This window comes from Argiope bruennichi, chromosome 7 (assembly GCF_947563725.1).
Source record: "Argiope bruennichi chromosome 7, qqArgBrue1.1, whole genome shotgun sequence".
NCBI lineage: Eukaryota > Metazoa > Arthropoda > Arachnida > Araneae > Araneidae > Argiope > Argiope bruennichi.
This window is the reverse complement of record NC_079157.1, coordinates 131,659,501-131,678,746: the sequence shown is the minus strand read 5'-3', so window position 1 is coordinate 131,678,746 and position 19,246 is coordinate 131,659,501. Positions and strand designations below refer to the sequence as shown.

The 19,246-nt window shown below is 32.2% G+C and overlaps 1 protein-coding gene across 1 annotated transcript in view; it reads right to left on the bottom strand.

Annotated features, from left to right (window-relative positions):
* LOC129975777 (angiopoietin-4-like) overlaps window positions 1–19,246 on the bottom strand; it is a 52,834-nt gene that overhangs the window by 27,713 nt on the left and 5,875 nt on the right. The window contains exons 2-4 of the mRNA XM_056088992.1: window positions 7,340–7,517; window positions 4,691–4,852; window positions 1,511–1,627 (exon numbers count right to left, since the gene is read on the bottom strand). Coding sequence (XP_055944967.1) covers window positions 1,511–1,627; window positions 4,691–4,847 — 274 coding nt within the window. The 5' untranslated portion in view covers window positions 4,848–4,852; window positions 7,340–7,517. The remainder of the gene's footprint in view (window positions 1–1,510; window positions 1,628–4,690; window positions 4,853–7,339; window positions 7,518–19,246) is intronic.

Here is a 19,246-nt window from a genome sequence, read left to right as displayed (position 1 = left end):
GAGGTGATCGAAAGTAGTGAGGCGTCCGTTGATGTAGCTATTTTTTCAATTTCACTGTGTTTGATATTTGCTCTGATTACAACCCGAGCGGTACTATTAGGAATAGTTTTTCCATCCCTATTTGGTCTAGCATGACACACAAATGCCGATTACGATCGTATGTTCTACCTAGTTTGAACGGCAACTACACATAGGGCGTCGTCTTTCTTCAAAATATGTTGTTTGCTTCATAGATCAGTTGCATTTCAGCGAAATTATAGCGAAGCAAACTCCTCAAATCTGCCCGTGGAAACGGTGGCATTGCTTAGTTTTTGCCACCCGGAGTGAACTTCCAATCCCTCCATTAAAAATTATTCAGTGATTCAAGTTTTAAATAAATAAATTTGTGAAAAAAAACCTATTCTATTTTTAATGCAAAATATCCTACATAAAAAGCATAATAATTTCTAATGTAATAATGTAGTATATTATTGTTTGGCAACGGATTCTAAAACCCTCCGCGCCTTTCAGCATGCGTTAGGATGGGTTTCATTCGTCAAAATAGGGGTGAGAGGAAAGATGAAAGGTGGGGATGTTTTCATTTAACAATAAAATAAACTCGGCTTACTCGCAGACTGAATTAAAATAATTCGGTCAGAAACGACACGATACTCACATACACGTGACAAAAAATTGAACAAAAAAGTATCTAATTGGGCGAAAATCAAGGTCAAAGAATTACGAGGAATTCCGGAAATGCGCTCACCTTCCGCGTATCTCCCCTTAATGAGATAGAATCGACGAAAAGGGGTCGTCTCAGAATACTGGAACGAACAGTAGAAATGTATTTCAAAGTAAATTTCTTTGTCTCTTTATTAGCAAAATGATTGATAATAATGCAAACATTCATTTCAAGAATTAATTTATATTTAACAGAGAATGCTATAAGATTTCTAAATTGAAAGCTGCTCATTTATTTATTAAATTATTTATTACTCATAAATTTATTTGCCTCTAATTTTTGCCTTGAACTTAAACAGGTGATGAGAGATGTTTCGATGTGTCCGTTCAATTTTTATTAAATGCAACAGGAAATATTTTTTACAATTTTTTTTAATATGAAATTTTTTTAAATCTACATTTTTTTTATCAAGTAACAGGCGCTCATGTTGTTCATTCAATAAACTGGATTGTTGAAATCCGTTTCTTTCCAGGTTCCACCACGTTCTTTCCAGCATAATTTCCTAGAAATATATTGAATATTTTTTATGTACACAATAATTGAGTAAATGCTGTCTCATTTTAGTTGTAAAATTATGTTTTGATCTCTTTAGCTAAGCTTGAACAAGAAATGACGATTTGCAATAGTTACTCCCAACGTTTCTTTCCTTCTCATTACAAAATCCAGTGATTCCTGTTCTGTCTACTTGCCTTTAATATTCACTAAAGATTTTAGAAGAATCTTATGTGTTTCAAAATTACATAATTCATTAAAAATGACTTAGAAATGAATCAAGAAAAACCGACCTACCACAGTCTGGATAATTTTCCTTAACTTTTGTCATCAAATTCAGAGCAATATCCAAGTTAGCTGCTATTCTGTCAGTTTCACAGCAATTGCTGGAATTTGAAAGATTATCATCTTCAGCTGCAAAAACATCATTACATACAATGATTACATATAATGATGATCATTACATACAATTAATTATAATACATCATTATTACAATGGTGAATTATTGATTGTAGTTTACTAAATCAATATTTTTAATGGAAAATCGATGGAATTAAATAATTATTTCGATAATGCCTTATACCGCTTATTATATAAATGATTAGAATTGTTATAACTAAAATTCCTTTCCAAAATGAAAGATAGCTCTATTCCTAAATCATTCTTCGGCTCTTATTTTATTCATGAGTCATATATATTATTTAGTAAAATATTAGCAATCCTTAGGAACATCTAGAAATATACTATATACATATAAAAATCATTTACTTATATCCTTAGGAACATAGATAAGTGACTACATTGAAAAGTGGATTGTTTTTGTTTTGCGTTGGTTTCTGGCGCAAGAGCCATGCATGGCTATGCTTCGCCAATCAAATGGTAAAATTATATATAAAAAAAAAAGGTTTATAAAACATTCATTTATGAAAAAACAAGATCAGGGGTATAAAGATAAAAACACATGAAAAATGATGAAACAAATAAAATTAGAATCTTAGTTAGTTAGTTAGTTTGGGATTTTTTGGTGCAAGGGCCAGATTTGGCCATGCTTATCTAATAGTATGGTAGAAGTTACTGGTCAAATGGTACGGTGAATTATATCAGTAAAAATCAAATGCTAATAAGATTAGAATCTGAATGATTTATAATTATGTATCATTGACATTAAAAAGTGGATTCTCTGCAAAAGTATGAATTTTTTTGATTAATATTTTTAGTGTTCGAACAGCTTTCTTTATAAAATAGTTTGAATTTTGTTCCCAAGTCCATGCATTGATTTTCCTACCTACATTTATTACATTTTGTTGCTATTTTACGTCTTTATAAATTTCTCAAATCCTTATATTTGGTAGAAATTTCTTAAGAAAAATTTCATAAATTAAAATCTAAAGCACAAATTTTGTATAATAATTTCTTAATATGTTCAGCAGAGAATGAAAAGAATAAATAATCTATTTATTAGAAATATTCGATAGTTGTTTTAATGCTTCAAAACGCATTCATGTAGTTTATCGATTGAAACACGATGGATAGAAATAAAGCTTATTTTTTTTAGTTCATAAACTATTAGTGTAAAGCAAAATGTTAAGTAAATGATTTGATATGGTACATGACATGTTAAAATGTAGAACATTTATATTCGATATTGAATCCAAGGATTCTAGCTTAAAATTAAAGGCACTTTTACAGGTCGCAGCATTTATGCTTACTTTCGAGCCGAGGAAACGTAGCTGCATTAAATAATTATATTATTTAAAGGTAAGATGATGGTTTGTTCCACAAAACGGTACAACATTTTTCCTTAATCACCTTACATGATATTACATGAATCTACTACTGATTAAAGATAACTTTTCTTTCAATGGAAACTCTAATAATAAGAGCATCTTTAAAAAAAATGATTCAATTTATACGATCCATAAACCACTTTATAAAAACATTGGCTGATCACAATATCAGCGTTTCTCTCAATTCACACCAGATAATTTTCAAAGCATAAAACCGTGTTCTAACGAACAGTGAGTCTGCTGACAGGGCACACTTTCCCCTCTTATGTAGTTTTCCGGAGTTCTTTGATTTCTGTTCAGTTTACCGAAACGGAAGAGGGACAAGAGGCTAACCCTAGTAGTGTATCAGCCGCTTGTCCGCTATTTTGTATATATATACCTATCGGTGGGAAGATCAGTCAAAAAGTTTCTTCAGAGTATAGGAATGTTAATTGTCTTTTTCATTGTTCTTGATAAGAGCATGGTCTTTTTAAAAGATAATCAACACAGGGTGATTCTAGTATCGAGGGGAGAGCTCTAAGAACTCATTAAAATAGGCATATTTTAGATAGGATTGTATGGACAGAATTGGCTCACGCGTTAAGAGACAGTAAAATCAAACTCTAACAGTCACCTTACCGCATCATTTAAGGGAGCTTCTTCATAGCAACAATATTTGGGTGTCCAAAAAGTTTCTTTCTCACCACGCTATAAATGGCTTTATCTGGCTCTGCTTGTGTAAACATGCAAGCTTATCTATTAGCCGTCTATGCACTTGGTTTAAGGATAATAGGCCTTCAACTGTCGCAAAGCCATACTTTCTTGTATCCCAAAAACGTTCTTTTGTTCATTTGGTGGGATTGGGAAATCGTAATTTTTTACGAGCTCCATCCTCAAGGTGAAACAGCCTATCTACGAAATACTGTCATCAACTGGATAAATTGAAAGCTGCCATAGAAGAAAGGGGGAAAAAACCAGCCCAGAATTAATGGACCGACGAGGCGTTGTTTTTCATCATGACCATGCGAAACCACATATTGCATTAGTCGTAAGAGAGAAGCTTTTACGGTTTGATCGGGATCTTTTACCGCATTCTGCATACTCTCCAAATCCTGCTCCATCTGATTATTACTTCTTTCTGTCTTTAAAAAATTCTCTTCTCGATAAGCGCTTTAAATCCCTGAGCGAAGTAAAAGCGCTCCTTGAGGATTATTTCTTGTCCAAAAGACAACAATTTTGGAAAGAAAACATAACGAGGCTTCCTGAGAGACGGAAGAAGGTAATAGAGCAAAAGGGTTCTTATAAGACAAAATAAATAATATCTTAAACAGTAAATATTTTGTATTCATTTCATATTAGAAATAGGAAAGAAACTTATGGGATACCCTAATATTTACACAAAAAGCGCCTTCGAAGTACCAATCACAGACTGGAGCACATTTCTGGACGAATTTTGTTGAAGATGCATGTTTTTGAGAAACCTCTTACAAACCGCATACATATTACCTGATTGATGCTTCTAAATGTGTGTTCATGATTTTAAAATATCTCTGTATTCAATACTCATGTGGCAGATACATCGGGTTAGTGCATTCAAAGGAATAATCAAATTTGGAGCGAAGAATTTTTTTTCTCCAAGATTCAAAAAGTATAAAACGATTTAAGTGCAGTTAGTAATTCATTTCGTATGTCGTGCAATTGAGTGCTTACCACAATCTGGATGAAGCTGTCTTGCTTTTGAAACCGATTCTTCCGCCAGGGCTAAAATAGCAAGATGTTTTTCTTTTCTCACACATTCCGAAGAATTCGCTTTTAATTTGATTGATGATAGAAGCAGAAGAAACAAAATTAAGGAGACGCCGGCCATTGAACCTGGAAAAATATTAATGTTTCAATTTTAAAAACTATTCTGAACAATATGCTAAAGCAAATGACAGGACCAATATATCCGATTGTACAGATTTGCAACAATCCTCAGATAGTGCATTTGTGACATTTGATGTGCAGATATTAAAATGTTTTCTGATACAACGCATTTCCCTTTTCATTTAATTGGCTTGATTAAAGTCAGATTTTATCAATTTAACGACACTGCGGAAGTCCATAATCGAAATAGTCAAATTTAATTGTAAATCTGACTTTCAAATACCATCTGATGAACAGAAAAAAGAAGCCGCTGCATCAAAGATTTTAGAAACAAGCATAACGTTTTTTCTTATAAGTAACTCCTTTTGTCTTTATTATCTTCAATAATTAGGAAGTCCTTTGAATAACAAATACAATACAATACATTCCTCAGAACATACATTTACGACTTATTGTGAGTAAAGAAAGAAATTTTACGAATTTGATATTTTTACATCAACTTAAATTATTTTCTGCTACACATATACTTTGACATGCTAATAATTGAAAAGATGCTGCTTATAATAAATTAATAAAAGGCTCAAACATGTTCATTGAAAAAGTAATTTCTTATGTGTTACGTCAAATTTAAAAAAAAAAGTATAATTGGTAAACATTGGCTCAGTTTCAAAACATTTTTTCTTCTTTTTTTTGTAAATTAAATGCATAACTAATGAAGCACAGCGAACAGGTAAAAAGTAAATTTGAAAATTCTAAAAATTGGCAAAAAGCATTAAAATTTTAAATCTCGTTTTAAAGTTTTTTTGAGAGCATTCACGCTGAAAAAGCCTCAGTCAAAGCTATCTATTTATTTTCTTTACCATTTATCTCACGAAATTACATTTTTTAGTGCTCAAAACTCTGCAATATTTAGAGCACCTTATTTTGTTCTTATTGGACATCAAAATGACCTGCAATATAATGTCGAATTTAATTCAAATGAATTCACACCCATTGCGGATCTTGAGATTTCGATGCCAACACTCCTCCCTCCCCCGTCTTTCAAAGCTTTTATACATTTCTGTTTTTAATTAAAGGTTACAATGATCTTTTCACTGAATTTTTTTCTGGGTGCCTTTTAGCTTGAAGAAGTTTTTTTCATAGCATTTTGCATACCTCATGAAATGTTTGGTTAGATCAGAGTATTTAAGATTTCATTTTGTATGATTGTGTATGTTTTTAAACAAATTAAGAGTGATCGTCTGCTAATTTTCCCCTATAAATTTAAGCTTAAGATTGTATAAAAATGATAGCATATGTATATTGCCGCACAATCGAATCTCCATGGCCGAATGGTCATGTCACTGACCTCATAATCAAGAGATTGTGAGCTCGAATCTCGATGGAGACAATGTCATTCACATTCTGAGTAAATATTTCATTACTTGATTTTATGTTTTCCTTTATTTCATGTTCCAGAAGATTCTGGACATTTCTTTAGTTTACCAGACAAGTGTTCTGGACTTTTCTTATTGTCTCCAGAAAAGTATTCTGGAACTTTCCTTGCTAATATAAAAGCAGAGGATCTGTCATTCACCGTATTCTGAGTTTAGTTAATAAATTGGTTTAGCTCTACCCCTTGTGTGTCATTGAGTTCTATATCATAGTATCTACGTGACAATATTATCGTCCTGTGTATTGAGTAAACAAATGGAAATAAATAAAATAATTAAAAATAAGCTTTGCCAGTTATTTTGATTTCATAATTTCAATGTTTATCAGCTGTTAAAGTTAGATTATTTTATGCAGCATAAAAATTTAATGCTTTGATATTCTAAAAAGAAACCCTTCTTGAATGATAATTTTTTATTGATTTTTTTTCTGCAATTTTCCAAAATGTTTCAATATATTACTTTTAAATTATATCTTAACAATTTTATCACTGTAATTCAACTTATTGTATTTTCAGTCTCCTATCAATGTCATCACATTCTGTACTATCAGAAAATTTGATAGATATCGACACGTCAGAGCTCTCCAAGTGCGAAAATAAGCATTTTTCGAATTACCTGAGCTGCATACGTTCTATTTATCACATAGCTCTTCTAAAGGTAAATAAAATAACTGAAAACACAAACAGCAGTATGAATGATATTTGAAAGCTATTCATTTTGTTCGAGTCGAAATGAAAACACATTTTAAGGACAAAAAAGATCTTCTAATTGGAAAATTTGTTACACGTCTAGAGTTTTATTTTATAGAGTATGTTAACAAATTTCTTTTGCAAGCCCGTTGCTCTTCTGAATTAAGATAAGAAAAAATCCGAAATTTTCTTTTTTAAGACTCTCTGCATCTTACATCATCAAATATGAATATTTATGTACATTTTTTTTTTTTTTTTTTTTTTTTTTTTTTTTTTAGAAATGAACACATTAGAATTTTTCTTGGCCTCAAAGTTGCAATTAAATTATTTTGGATAAAAGTAAAAAAAAAAAAAAAAAAAAAATCGCATACCTGATAAATACAGACACAGATCAGTTCAGTGTGCTTCTGAGCTCGCTTTCACTTTTTCCACTTCCTACGAAATGCAAACAACGTGCGATGTCAAAATAGAATATAAATTGCATGAAGAAGGGACGACATTTAAAACAGGAAGTTGATCTGCACTACTATTAGCACATCAGGAAATATTCTGAAAGCAAAGATTTATCAGATATCAGCTGTATCCGGAGGAAATCCACACTAAAACGGAGATACTTTCTGAAATAGGTAATATGAAGCAACCTACTATTTATCAGATGAAACAGTGCAATTAATTCCTATTACTTTGAATAGATCAAAATATAAAATTCTATCAATATAAGTAGTTTAAGTCAATAATTAACATTTAGTTTCAGAATAAAAAATTTTGCATGAAAAATAGAATATTTCAGAATATAAAATTCGCGCATTCTCTGTCACTTGCTATTTTAGGTCCGCGGTTGCCTGGTGGTAAGGTCTCGGATTCTAAACCGCATAATTTCGTGTTCGAGACTGATTCTACTAACTAACAGTCATGTAAGCGGGTCTGGTGCACGGTAAATCCGTCGGGGCCAAACATCCTCCCGCTTGTGTAGTGCGGAAGCTTGGAGAGGGAAGTGCCAGGTCAGGTGTCCCCCTCGTCATCTGCCCGTGGTTCAGAATTATGAGGTACGTTCCAAAATAGCCCTAGTGTTGCTTTAAAACGGGAAGTAAATATAGCTAAACTAAACTAAACCCACTTGTTACTTATACTTAATGCAATAATATAATTATACAATAAGGATGTCTTTTTCAAAGTCTCGTAAATTATCTGAAGTGGTTTTCTAAAAACTTTTTTACATACTAAAGGTGAATTTGAAAGAAAAATTTGTCATACATTCACAATTGTAAATCACATACCAAATACTGTCAGGGGGCTTGAAAAGTGCCGTAAGTCATAACACAACAACATACCAAATATCATATGCTTAGTTTGGTTTGGTGTTAATTTCTGGCGCAAGAGCCATGCTTGGCTATGCTGCGCCTATCAAATGGTAAAATTATAAAAAAGTTTATAAAACATTCATTTATTAAAAAACAAGATCAGGGGAATAAAGATAAAAACACATGAAAAATGATGAAACAAATATGTTTAGAATCTTAAAATTTAAAACCGATTAATAAGAATTCAACACAAAGAAGTCATTCATTTAATCTTTTATAATACAAAAGGAGAAAAAAGATGTTAAATGCAAGTGAAAAAACAAATAGCTTTTAAAAAATTAAAAATATTTGGGTGGTATTTTTCACCTTCCAGGTCTTGTAATGTTAAAGATGCCGAGGTAAAAAAAATTGAGCACGATAAGAATTAAAAACAGGACATTCAATTAACATATGATGAACAGTAAAAGGAACTTTGCAACGGTTGCACATAGGTGCATTTTCTCCAAATAGGAGAAGTTTATGGGTATGGTATGGTATGGCATAGTTTAGGTCTTCTGGCACAAGGTCCAATTTAGGACAAGCTACGCCATCCACAAGGATATTTAAACAGTTCCATCATAAAAAGATAAAAGTGTAAATAAAGCAAGGATACATCGTTAAACGTCAAAAGTTTAGAAGATCTATGATTTATAATGATTTGAGATGTTTATGGGTGAAGCGCGTATGCCCTATACTGAGACGAGTCAATTTAACAATCATCTCACATATAGGATGAACAGGCCACAAAACAATGTCCGTTTTCACGGAATACAATTTATTTCCGATCTGCAGATCCCATAACTTTTGCCAGTTAGAAGAGATTTGCACATGGCTGTCTTGCAGGGATTTGAACCTTTATAGAATATAAATGAATAAATAAACATGTGGTTTTAAATTCGATCTCCCAACGGATCGTATGTTGCCTTGTGATCCGAGGATAAACCTGCAAACCAGTGGCCGTAGGTTCGATCCGCTCTCTCGGCATTCGTTTTACCTTCCCATCTTAGATTTGGACTAATACTGCGCCGATTCCGTATCCACTCGCGTCAGTGTGAAGTTCCGTTGGTGCAGTTTCGTCATAAAGGCATAAGACAGGATCGGAGGTAAGATTATTCTTCAAGGTATTAAAAGCTTTCACTTGTTCAGGTCCCCAACAGAATTTTGTGTCCCCCTTCAGTAACGACTGTAGAGGTTCGGCTTTATGGCAAAAGTCCTTTATAAATCGGCGATAGTAAGAGCAGAGTTCCAGAAAGCTTCTGATGTCATGGATATACATAGACACGGTAAAGTCACTCACGGTCTTTATTTTTTCAGGGTCCGGTCGTACGCCATCACTGGATACTAGGTGTCCCAAGATCTTTATCTCTTGTGCTCCAAAGCGACATTTTTTTTGGATTAAAGATAAGGCCGGCGTTCTGTATACACTGAAGGACGGTATTCAACCTCTTCGAATGTTTGTCGAATGTTCTGAACAATCTGAACAATTCTGAATGTTCATTCAATGTCGAATGTTGAATGTTTCTGAGAACACCACAATGTCATCTAAATAGCAAAGGCCCACTGACCATTTTAAATGTCGCAGAAGATTATCCATCATCCTTTCAAAAGTTGCAGGAGCGTTGCATAAGCCAAATGGCATCACTTTAAACTCCCTCAGGTGTTATAAAAGCTGTTTTCTCACGATCGGCTTCATCAACTTCTATTTGCCAGAAACCGGAGTAGAGATCCATAGACGAAAAATATTTTGCCCCCTTCAGGCAATCCAAGGTGTCGTCAATACGCGGCAATGGATACAAGTCTTTCTTGGTAATTTTGTTGAGTCGGCGATAATCAACACAAAAACGCCAGCTTCCATATTTTTTCCTGACCAAGACGACTGGAGATGACCATGGACTTTCTGATGGTTGAATGATATCTTTTTCTAACATTTTGGTTACCTCCTCACTGATAATGCGGCGTTCAGATGGGGACACTCTGTAAGCTCTCTGACTGATAGGTAAGTGGTCGCCTGTGTTTATTCGGTGTTTAACATTGAGTTGATTTCCGTTTTTGAACATCCCTTCTTGATCGAAAATTTTTGAAAACCTCTGGAGTAGGTGCAACATTCTTTCTTTTTGGTCGATCCTCAGATCTGGAGCTATCATCGTCGTACAGTCGAGGACACCCAATCTTGCCTTTGAAGCTATCCTTCGTCTATGGTATTTACACAGTCTTCGCGTAAGAGTTCGGCATACCCGATACACGTGCCTTTAGGGATGATCTGAGGTTCTCCTTGTCCGTTGGTGACCTATAGTTCGGCTTTACCATTAAGGAGCGTAACAATAGTAGATGGAATGACAACTTCCTTGTTTAAGAGGAGCATCCTATTTCCCTCTGCTATTACGTCGATAGCTCGATGGTTCTTACTGCCTAAGACAGTAATCTTTCTGATAGAACGAGCAGGTACTGTATAGTCTTCCAACGTGAATAAACGGCTGGAGTCTGGAGTTTGGGATTCTCGAATGACGTCTTGAAACAAAAGCTCCAAACGGCCACAATCTATAACAGCTTGAGAAGCGCCCAGAAAGTCCCTACCAAGGATAATATCGTGACTGCATTGCGGCAAAACAATCAATTCAAAAGCTTGAGGTCGACCATTGATTTCGAGACGAAGCGTACATTTTCCCACTGGTCTCACGTAATTTCCATCGGCGACTTTTAAAAGAACATTGTTAGTTGTTGGAAACATAACTGTCTTCAGTAAGCGACGATACTCCTCCGAGATAACAGAAAATGAGGCTCCAGAGTTCACAAGGGTAGGTACTGGCTCATTGTCGACGATTACTTCAATGCTGTTTCCTGACATCTTTGCGGCAATCGGTGGATTTTTGTCACTAGCGGCCTCACCCCCAAGGAAGGTCGCACCACCTAGTTTTCCTCATTTCTGCTGCTAGGAGATTGACTGGATCTTCTATATGGAGACGGAGATCTGTAGCGGCGTGTCGGCGATCGTCCTCGTGATGGCCTGGGCGACAAACTTCGGACTGCTGGTCGGCTGTACTCGTCAGCATTGCGTCCCTCATTCGACGTCTGACGGCCGAAATCTCTCCTATTAACCCGATATGCCTCAAAAATAGCTTTGCGATCTCGGCAGTATCGAACTACATGGCCAGGGCGGCCACAATGGAAACAGACGGGTCTTCTATCAGGAGAGCGCCAGACATCTGTCTTCCTCTGCGGTTGTTGTGCTACGGGTGTAGGTCGTCTGGCAACGTCAGCATAGGTAGGTTGGCGTCTTGGTTTTACCTTTGTTCATTCTGGTGCTGTCTGTGACAAAGGAGCCAAAGCATTTTCCACTTCCTCTTGAACAATGCCTTCAATGCCTTTGTCTTAGAGTTCAGGATCGACTACTGGAGATACGAGGCGCTGGACCTCCTCTCGCACTATTTGACGTACTAGTGATACCAGATCCAGTTGTTGGTCAATTGCAGCCATTGGTACCACATTTGGGAGCCTTTCAAATTTCCTACCACGGATCCTCTTTTGCTCCATCTCTTCTATCTTTCTATACCATTTTATAAAGTCCTCTGTATTGGTTATCTCTTTCGTCAGTAGTGCCTGGTAAACATCTTCGGCGACTTCTTTCATAAGATGAGACACTTTCTCTTCTGACATATCTGGTTTGACTTGATGGCATAAGCCCAACACGCTTCGGATGTACGACTGCGTGTTCTCTCCAGGTTTTTGAGCTCTATTCTTTAGCTCATCTTCTGCCTTCTTTGCATAGTGCTGCGTTTCTCCAAATGCCTCTTTTAACAATGATTTGAAAACATCCCAAGAAGTCAATTTGTCTTCATTGTTTTCAAATCATAGTTTCGCTGTGCCGTTCAGAAAGAAGAACACATTTGCGAGACAAGTCATGTCATCCTATCTGTTGAATTTCGACACTCTGTCATATTCTTTTAGCCATTTGTTTGGGTCCTGTCCAATGTCTCCTTTAAATACAGATGGATTTCTATATTGTGGCTGTGCAGATGTCAGGTTTAGTTTCCTGTTCTACAGGCATTTTCCTTGTCTTTCTGGGTGGTGGGAAATAAAGTGCAAATTCTGGTTCAAAGCCTTTAATGCTATCGCTTCTTCGTAAATTCGTTTCCACGCTGACTGGAATCGCACCCAGCGCCTCCACCAAAGAATGTCACGTAGATTCTATGATATAGAACTCAATGACACACACACACACACACACACACACACACACACACACAAGGGGTAGAGTTAAACCGATTTATTAACTGAACTCAAAACTGAGAATACAGTGACTGACAAATCTTCTGCTTTTATACAAGCAGGGAAAGTTCCAGAATACTTTTCCGGAGACAGTAAGAAAAGTCCAGAACACTTGTCTGGTAAACTAAAGAAATGTCCAGTATCTTCTGGAACATGAAATAAAGGGAAACATAAAATCAAGGAACTAAATACTTGCATACACTATGAATCGCAGTGTCTCTAGCGGGATTAGAACTCACGGTCTCTTGATTATGAGACCAGTACCATGACCATTCGGCCATGGAGATTCGACTGTCTTTCTTCAATGCGGCATTATTTACTAAGGAAGCATTACAATATCTTTCAGATAATAGGGTAAAAAGTAATTTTAATATAAAGGTAAAAGTACAGGAAATTCTGCAAAATAATCTTAGTACTGGACTTAAGAATACTAGTAAACTATATAGACAGGGCCCTGTCTAATAAAAAAAACATTATTTTAAATTAAATCTTATTTTGAAATTAAATAAGCCAGCTGGAGTGATCTTTCCAAAACTTCATCATTATGCTATAATAAGGGCGTTATCCCTTTCCCTATTCCCTCATAAAATTGCGTATCTTGGATAAAAGCTTGCATCTTTATTATAGCATTCGCAAAGAACGGTTATGAAATCTAAATCTTTGACGTAAATGTAGTGTTTTTAGTGAATTTTTCGTGTGATTTTCCATGGTTTTTTTTTTCAAGGATTACTCCATAGCATGCGGTTAATAGAAACCGGAAATCAAATTTGTGTTTTAGACGAATTTTTCCCCCAATCCATTGAAAACAAAATTTGATACAAAACTATAATTGTAGTCACAAATTCTTACAGCAACTAGAGTTTACATGCTTGTGAAAATTATATTTCTAATATACGTTCAACTGACTGATTTTGTTCCGGATGTGATAGATATCTATACATAACATGTTAAATCTGCTTACCAAATTTTATCCCTCCAGCTCTATTCCTTTTATCATGTTAATTTATATACGCACAGCTAGACAGATAGTCTATATCTGAATGGATTTCGAACAAAATTTGGTAGAAAACCAATTTGGTGTAAATACCATGAACCAAATTTCATTTGTCGAGCTCTAAGAGCTATTGAGTTATCGCGTTCCAGGACAGAAAAACAAACAGAAGACGTTTATACTTTTTTTTTTTTTTTTGCAATCATTGAGATTAAAAACGGAGAGATTTCTCAAAATCTCGAGTCAAATTTTTTAAAGATTGTAATAATTAACTCTTTATTTCGTTAATGAGAAAGTAAAAAAAAAATAATTTTAAAATAAATAAAAACTTTATTGTTATTTTTTAATGTTGGCTATTTGTTTATTGCCAGTGTTTAAAACCTAATTTCGTAGGATTTTGTTTATGTTTGTGATGTATAAAGAATTAAATTTTACGCGCTTTATATAAAATTTTATTATATAACTCTCTACGCTTTTTTACTTATCGTGTTCATCTGTACTCAAGTACCCCTACAGACTTCCTAAGAATGGATTTCGATCAAAATTTTAATGAAAACTTCAAATTTAGTATAAAATTCATGCACCAAATTTCGTACATGTAGCTCAAATCGTTTTCAGTTATCTTGTTCTAAAAACATGTTTTCAAACTCGGGAAGATGAAACGTTGACAGTAATGAAAATCATGACTTTCAATTTACTTAAATTTTTTTTCGAGAATCATAATTGTATGTTCTATCTACATGCTATCTACATTTGGGGCATAGTTTTAAGTTTGGTTGGTTCTAAATTTGTAGATTTCTATCAAATTTTAACGAAATCCATGTTCAGGAAATCTGTATGTCTATTTGAGTACAGGTGAACAAAATAAGTACAAAACGTAGAGAGATAGATTATAAGATTTTATAGAAAACACCTAAAATATAGTTCCATATCATATTTTAAATAATATCTAAATGCGATAACTTCAATCAAAATAAATGAAATTTGGTAGGTAATATTGTTTCTAAAATTGCAATCCTGTTTTTCTGTTATATTTGGGATTCGGGGTCCAATCGGTAGAAGAAATCTTTCCTAAAATACATACGCAATTTGCATAGCTATATTAAGAAGCACAATATTCTCATTTACGGGGCTCTGAAAATAAAAATTTGAATACTCCTGATGTATACGACCTTTATTAAGGTCCATTTTTGTGGTAGGAGGAGGGATGATAACATCATTATTAGAGAGTATATGAAAACGTTTCAGGAAGAGTATTTCTGTTAACATTGAGTTTAGCTGCGATTTTTTTAAGATTGCGACTTCAAAAAACATTTTGATTAGTATGAATATTAGAGTAAAGATCGACAAAATTCCTCGAATTACAATAAAATATCTCCATTGAAAATGTAGTGGAAGTTTGAAGAAATCATAATGCTTGAAAACCACTGATAAGACTTTATATTAATACTTCAAATTGTCTTTCATGCAAATATTTGTCTCTTCAGAAAAAAATTTCACTTTCCATTTGACAGTTTATGAAGATAAAATTTGAAAATTTTCTTATCTTTGGTTTTGAAAAATTTCAGTCAGTAAACCGGAAGGCGTTGAAAAATTTTTTTTACTAAGCAATAAAGTAATAAAAAAATGCAGCTCTTCCGTCATTTTTCCACCAACTTTATAAAAACATGCTACGAAAACGAAAGAATATGCGAGAGAATGTCACCAGCATGAGTATTCTAAAGAATTGTCACAACCAGTGCTTAAAAAATTTAAAGAATATTCATACTTCTAATTTAAAAACTCAGTGCATGACAATGTATTAAACTTGATTAGTTATTATTTTGGAAATTTTCTCCTAATTAAAATAAATAGCAATGAATATGTACGAAAATAAATGTATTTAGTATCGTCACTAAATAAAAACCTGAAAACAAATAAAATGACTGAAATAATAAAAAGTATTACTTTAACATAAAAATCTAGAAATCACTGGAAATGAAATTAATTTTACTGAAAGGTACAGGTGAACACGATAATTTCAAAATATAAAAAGCTAGATGGATAAAATGTGATTTAGCATCTAAAATATAGATACGTATCATATTTAGAACCATCAGGAAACTAACTATCTGTCTTTACGTTAACATACATATAAATGCAATAAGTTAAGTCGCAACAATTTAAATTTAGTAGGTCATTTTATTACTAAAATTGTAATTGAATCATTTAACAGGGCACTTTGAGGCTGTTAAATGAGTTTAAAGGGAGAAAAGTATTTCTCGACGAGTGCTAGTTTAAACTCATTTAACCGCCCCAAAGCGCCTAAAGCAGGCGCCTATCGAACAGGGTGATATCGGACTGTCAGGGCTTATAGGGTTAAATATCTCTTTGGAATGAAAATTCAAAATTTTTAACTTGTACATCATAAAAAACAATGAAATACGTAATTAGCTGACAATAAATTATCAGTATCAATAAGATGACATTAGTATCAATTAGGTTGCATCAAATTATAGGTAACACCAAATCAACATTTATTTAATTAAAAGGATTCTTGAATCATGGTTTCAATAATTTATATTAAATATTTATACAAAATCTTGTTCCAATTGCATTTTCAAGTGATTAACTCTTTCATAAATTCTTCTCATTCTTTATAGCAAAGATATCAAACTCATTTTAAACAAGGTTTATACAGAAGACAAAAAAAAAAAAAAAAAAAAAAAAAAATGTTTTTCTTTTTGGAGAAGTTGGCCTATTTCAAAAATGTCATATAAAAGAAGAAAGACAGATTGATATCAATGCTTCCTTCTTTGCACGAGGCATCTTCAATTACCCTCATTCCTATTTCAGGAAATATGTTGTCAATAGTATTCATTTCAAAATGATACAAGGTGAATATCAGTAATTCTGTATCTGACAGTGAACTTATTTCATGTCATGTGAAAATAATTGCTCATATCTATAATTACTTCAAAAGAGGGAAATAATTTTATATTTCAATTTTCAAATCTGTCTGGTAAATATACATTCTATATCTATGGAAAAAATTTCAAGAAATGAATAAAACTATAATTCCAAGGGTTTTAAATCCTAAAACTTGTTTCATATAAAACTCTTAGCCTGAAAATGCCCCCCCCCTCCCTGTATATTTTTGATACCATGCAGTTTCTCCTGAACTTGATCTGTTAAAGAGTTTAATTATGAATTTTAAAAATTACAGTAAAAATGCATTTACAATTTTTTTATATACTGTTATGGATACTGGACCATTAACATATTTACTGTGGCTCAGACTGTTGTTTTGAGGAATAAGATATGTGATGGTTTAAAAATGAATAATTTGTCCACATTTTTACACTCAAATTTCTAAAACCATTCAATAACAGAATTCACAAACTTGTATGATAAATGTATACTTGCATACTTCTAAAAATTCTCATCAAAAATGGCATACAAGGCAAATAAAATTATTCTAATCATTATCACTAACACAGTTTTTGCCATACATGAAAATTGTTAATAATTATGTTCTATATTATTTAATGGGGTTTCTCATCCTGAGTTATGAAAGAAATTATAAAGTAATGAGCATATATATATGTAGTATCTTTCTTTGTGATTTTATTAAAATTTTATGTTATTATTATAAACATTTGTACAAGACAATTATTGATAGATGTGTTTATAAGAATATATTTTCTAAAATTAAGTCACATTTCTTAGAATGCGTGCAGAAGTTTTCTCTAAATATTTCATCTTTCTAATTCCATGCCATACCATTTAAATTAGTACAGCACATATAAATTTAATTACATTATACAGAAATAAACAAATATTAAAAGTAAAGAATCTTTTTAATAAAGCAATATCATTTTAAATATTTGCTTACTTTTGTATAATGCTTTTGAAATTGCTAACCTAATTTTAAGAGGAATAATAATTTTTTGTCAATTTTCCTTGTATACTTCAAGTAACAAAACATATACTGATACAAATCTTTAAATAAAGCATTTTTTTAGATTTTAAATTTAAAAAAAAAACACCTCAAATAATCATAAAAATACATTTCTTTTTTTTATTGCTTCTTTTATAATATATAACTATCGTTTGATCTAGCATTTATTTTCATTTAATACATTATTTATTTACATATTATTAAAATTATTTTTCTGTCAGAAATGGAGAAAGCACAAGATATATCACTTCTGATCCATTTTTTAAAAAATAATCTCTATTATAATAATAATAAAGATGAATGTATGTGTGTTGACTCTCTAAAGGCCACATCATTTCACCTACAGTGTCAAATGTAGGACATAATTGAAATTAAGTACAACCAATATCCTGACAAACCAGCCATGTTGGCAAAGACATCTAATAAAGTTGATAATTTTAAATTCTAACATGATTTTTTTATTAGCTATATTTCTATACTAAACAGATGAATAAAATCACAGCTTTTGGTATTTATACTTAATTTAGGTGTGCTTGATTTTACAATGATCAAATTCTGATTAATATATAGAGTTCTAAAACATCATAAAATCCTATGATTTACAATTTTTTTTCAGCAAATAAAATTATTAAAAATTATCTTTATTAATAACTAACATTTTCATTTCAAATCATAAAATCTCAGTTTATATATATATATATATATATATATATATATATATATATATATATATATATATATATATATATATATATATCAGTAAATATTTATATTGCAATCATAAGTATTAATAGGTCAAAGAAAACTCCAAAGGCATTGAGCTGACTATATCTATCGAATAAATAAAAGGTAATTTAAGATTCAGAAATTCTTTACATGTAATTGTTCTTCTAAATAATGTCATGTTTCATATTTTATTTCATAGATACGTGTTAAGAATTACATTTTTCTAGATTTAGTTTTTTTGTGAGCCTATTACTTTTAGTTTTTTGTAGCCTATTAATTTGAGTTTTTGTTAACATGATAGCAAAACATTGAAAAATCATTTTTTTTCCCCCTTCATACAAGCATAACGCATTTTTGCATGTTATGACTTGTGTGTGTATGTATGTATATATACAAACATATTATTGAAACACATATTTAAATTATTTAAAAACTGATTGAAAATTGAAAACAATTATTTTTTGTTGTTGTAATATTTAAAGGTTATTGCCAAAATAACAACAAAAAAAGATGTAGAAATAAGATAAAGAAAGTGAATATGGCTTTTAAGTTGGCTGTTAATTAATAAGTTTATAAGTAACAAGAAAATGTAACAATTTTAATAAAAAAATGATTACATTTTCAATTTTTATTAGAGGATTATTTCAGGTGCCAATGAAAACAACTTTAATTGAATTTTCATTTCTGATTACTCAAAAAATTTGCAGTACATTTCAGCTTACATTAAACAAAGCTTCCCACATTTAAAAAGGTTCTTGAACATTCATGAAAATTAGTTCTCCATTTCAATTTCAATGCAGAATTGATTACTTCAGCTGAATCTAAAATACTTAAAAGGAACTTTCCTAAAAGTTAAAGGATTAAGAGAAAGCCTGAAAATATCTAGACAATCAACTAAACCCAACCATTGTGAATGTTATTCCTTTATTAGAAGACAAAATAAACAAAATGGGACTTTTAATAATGCAAGCAACAACATGAATGCTTAATAATTTTTTCAACCCATCAATCACAT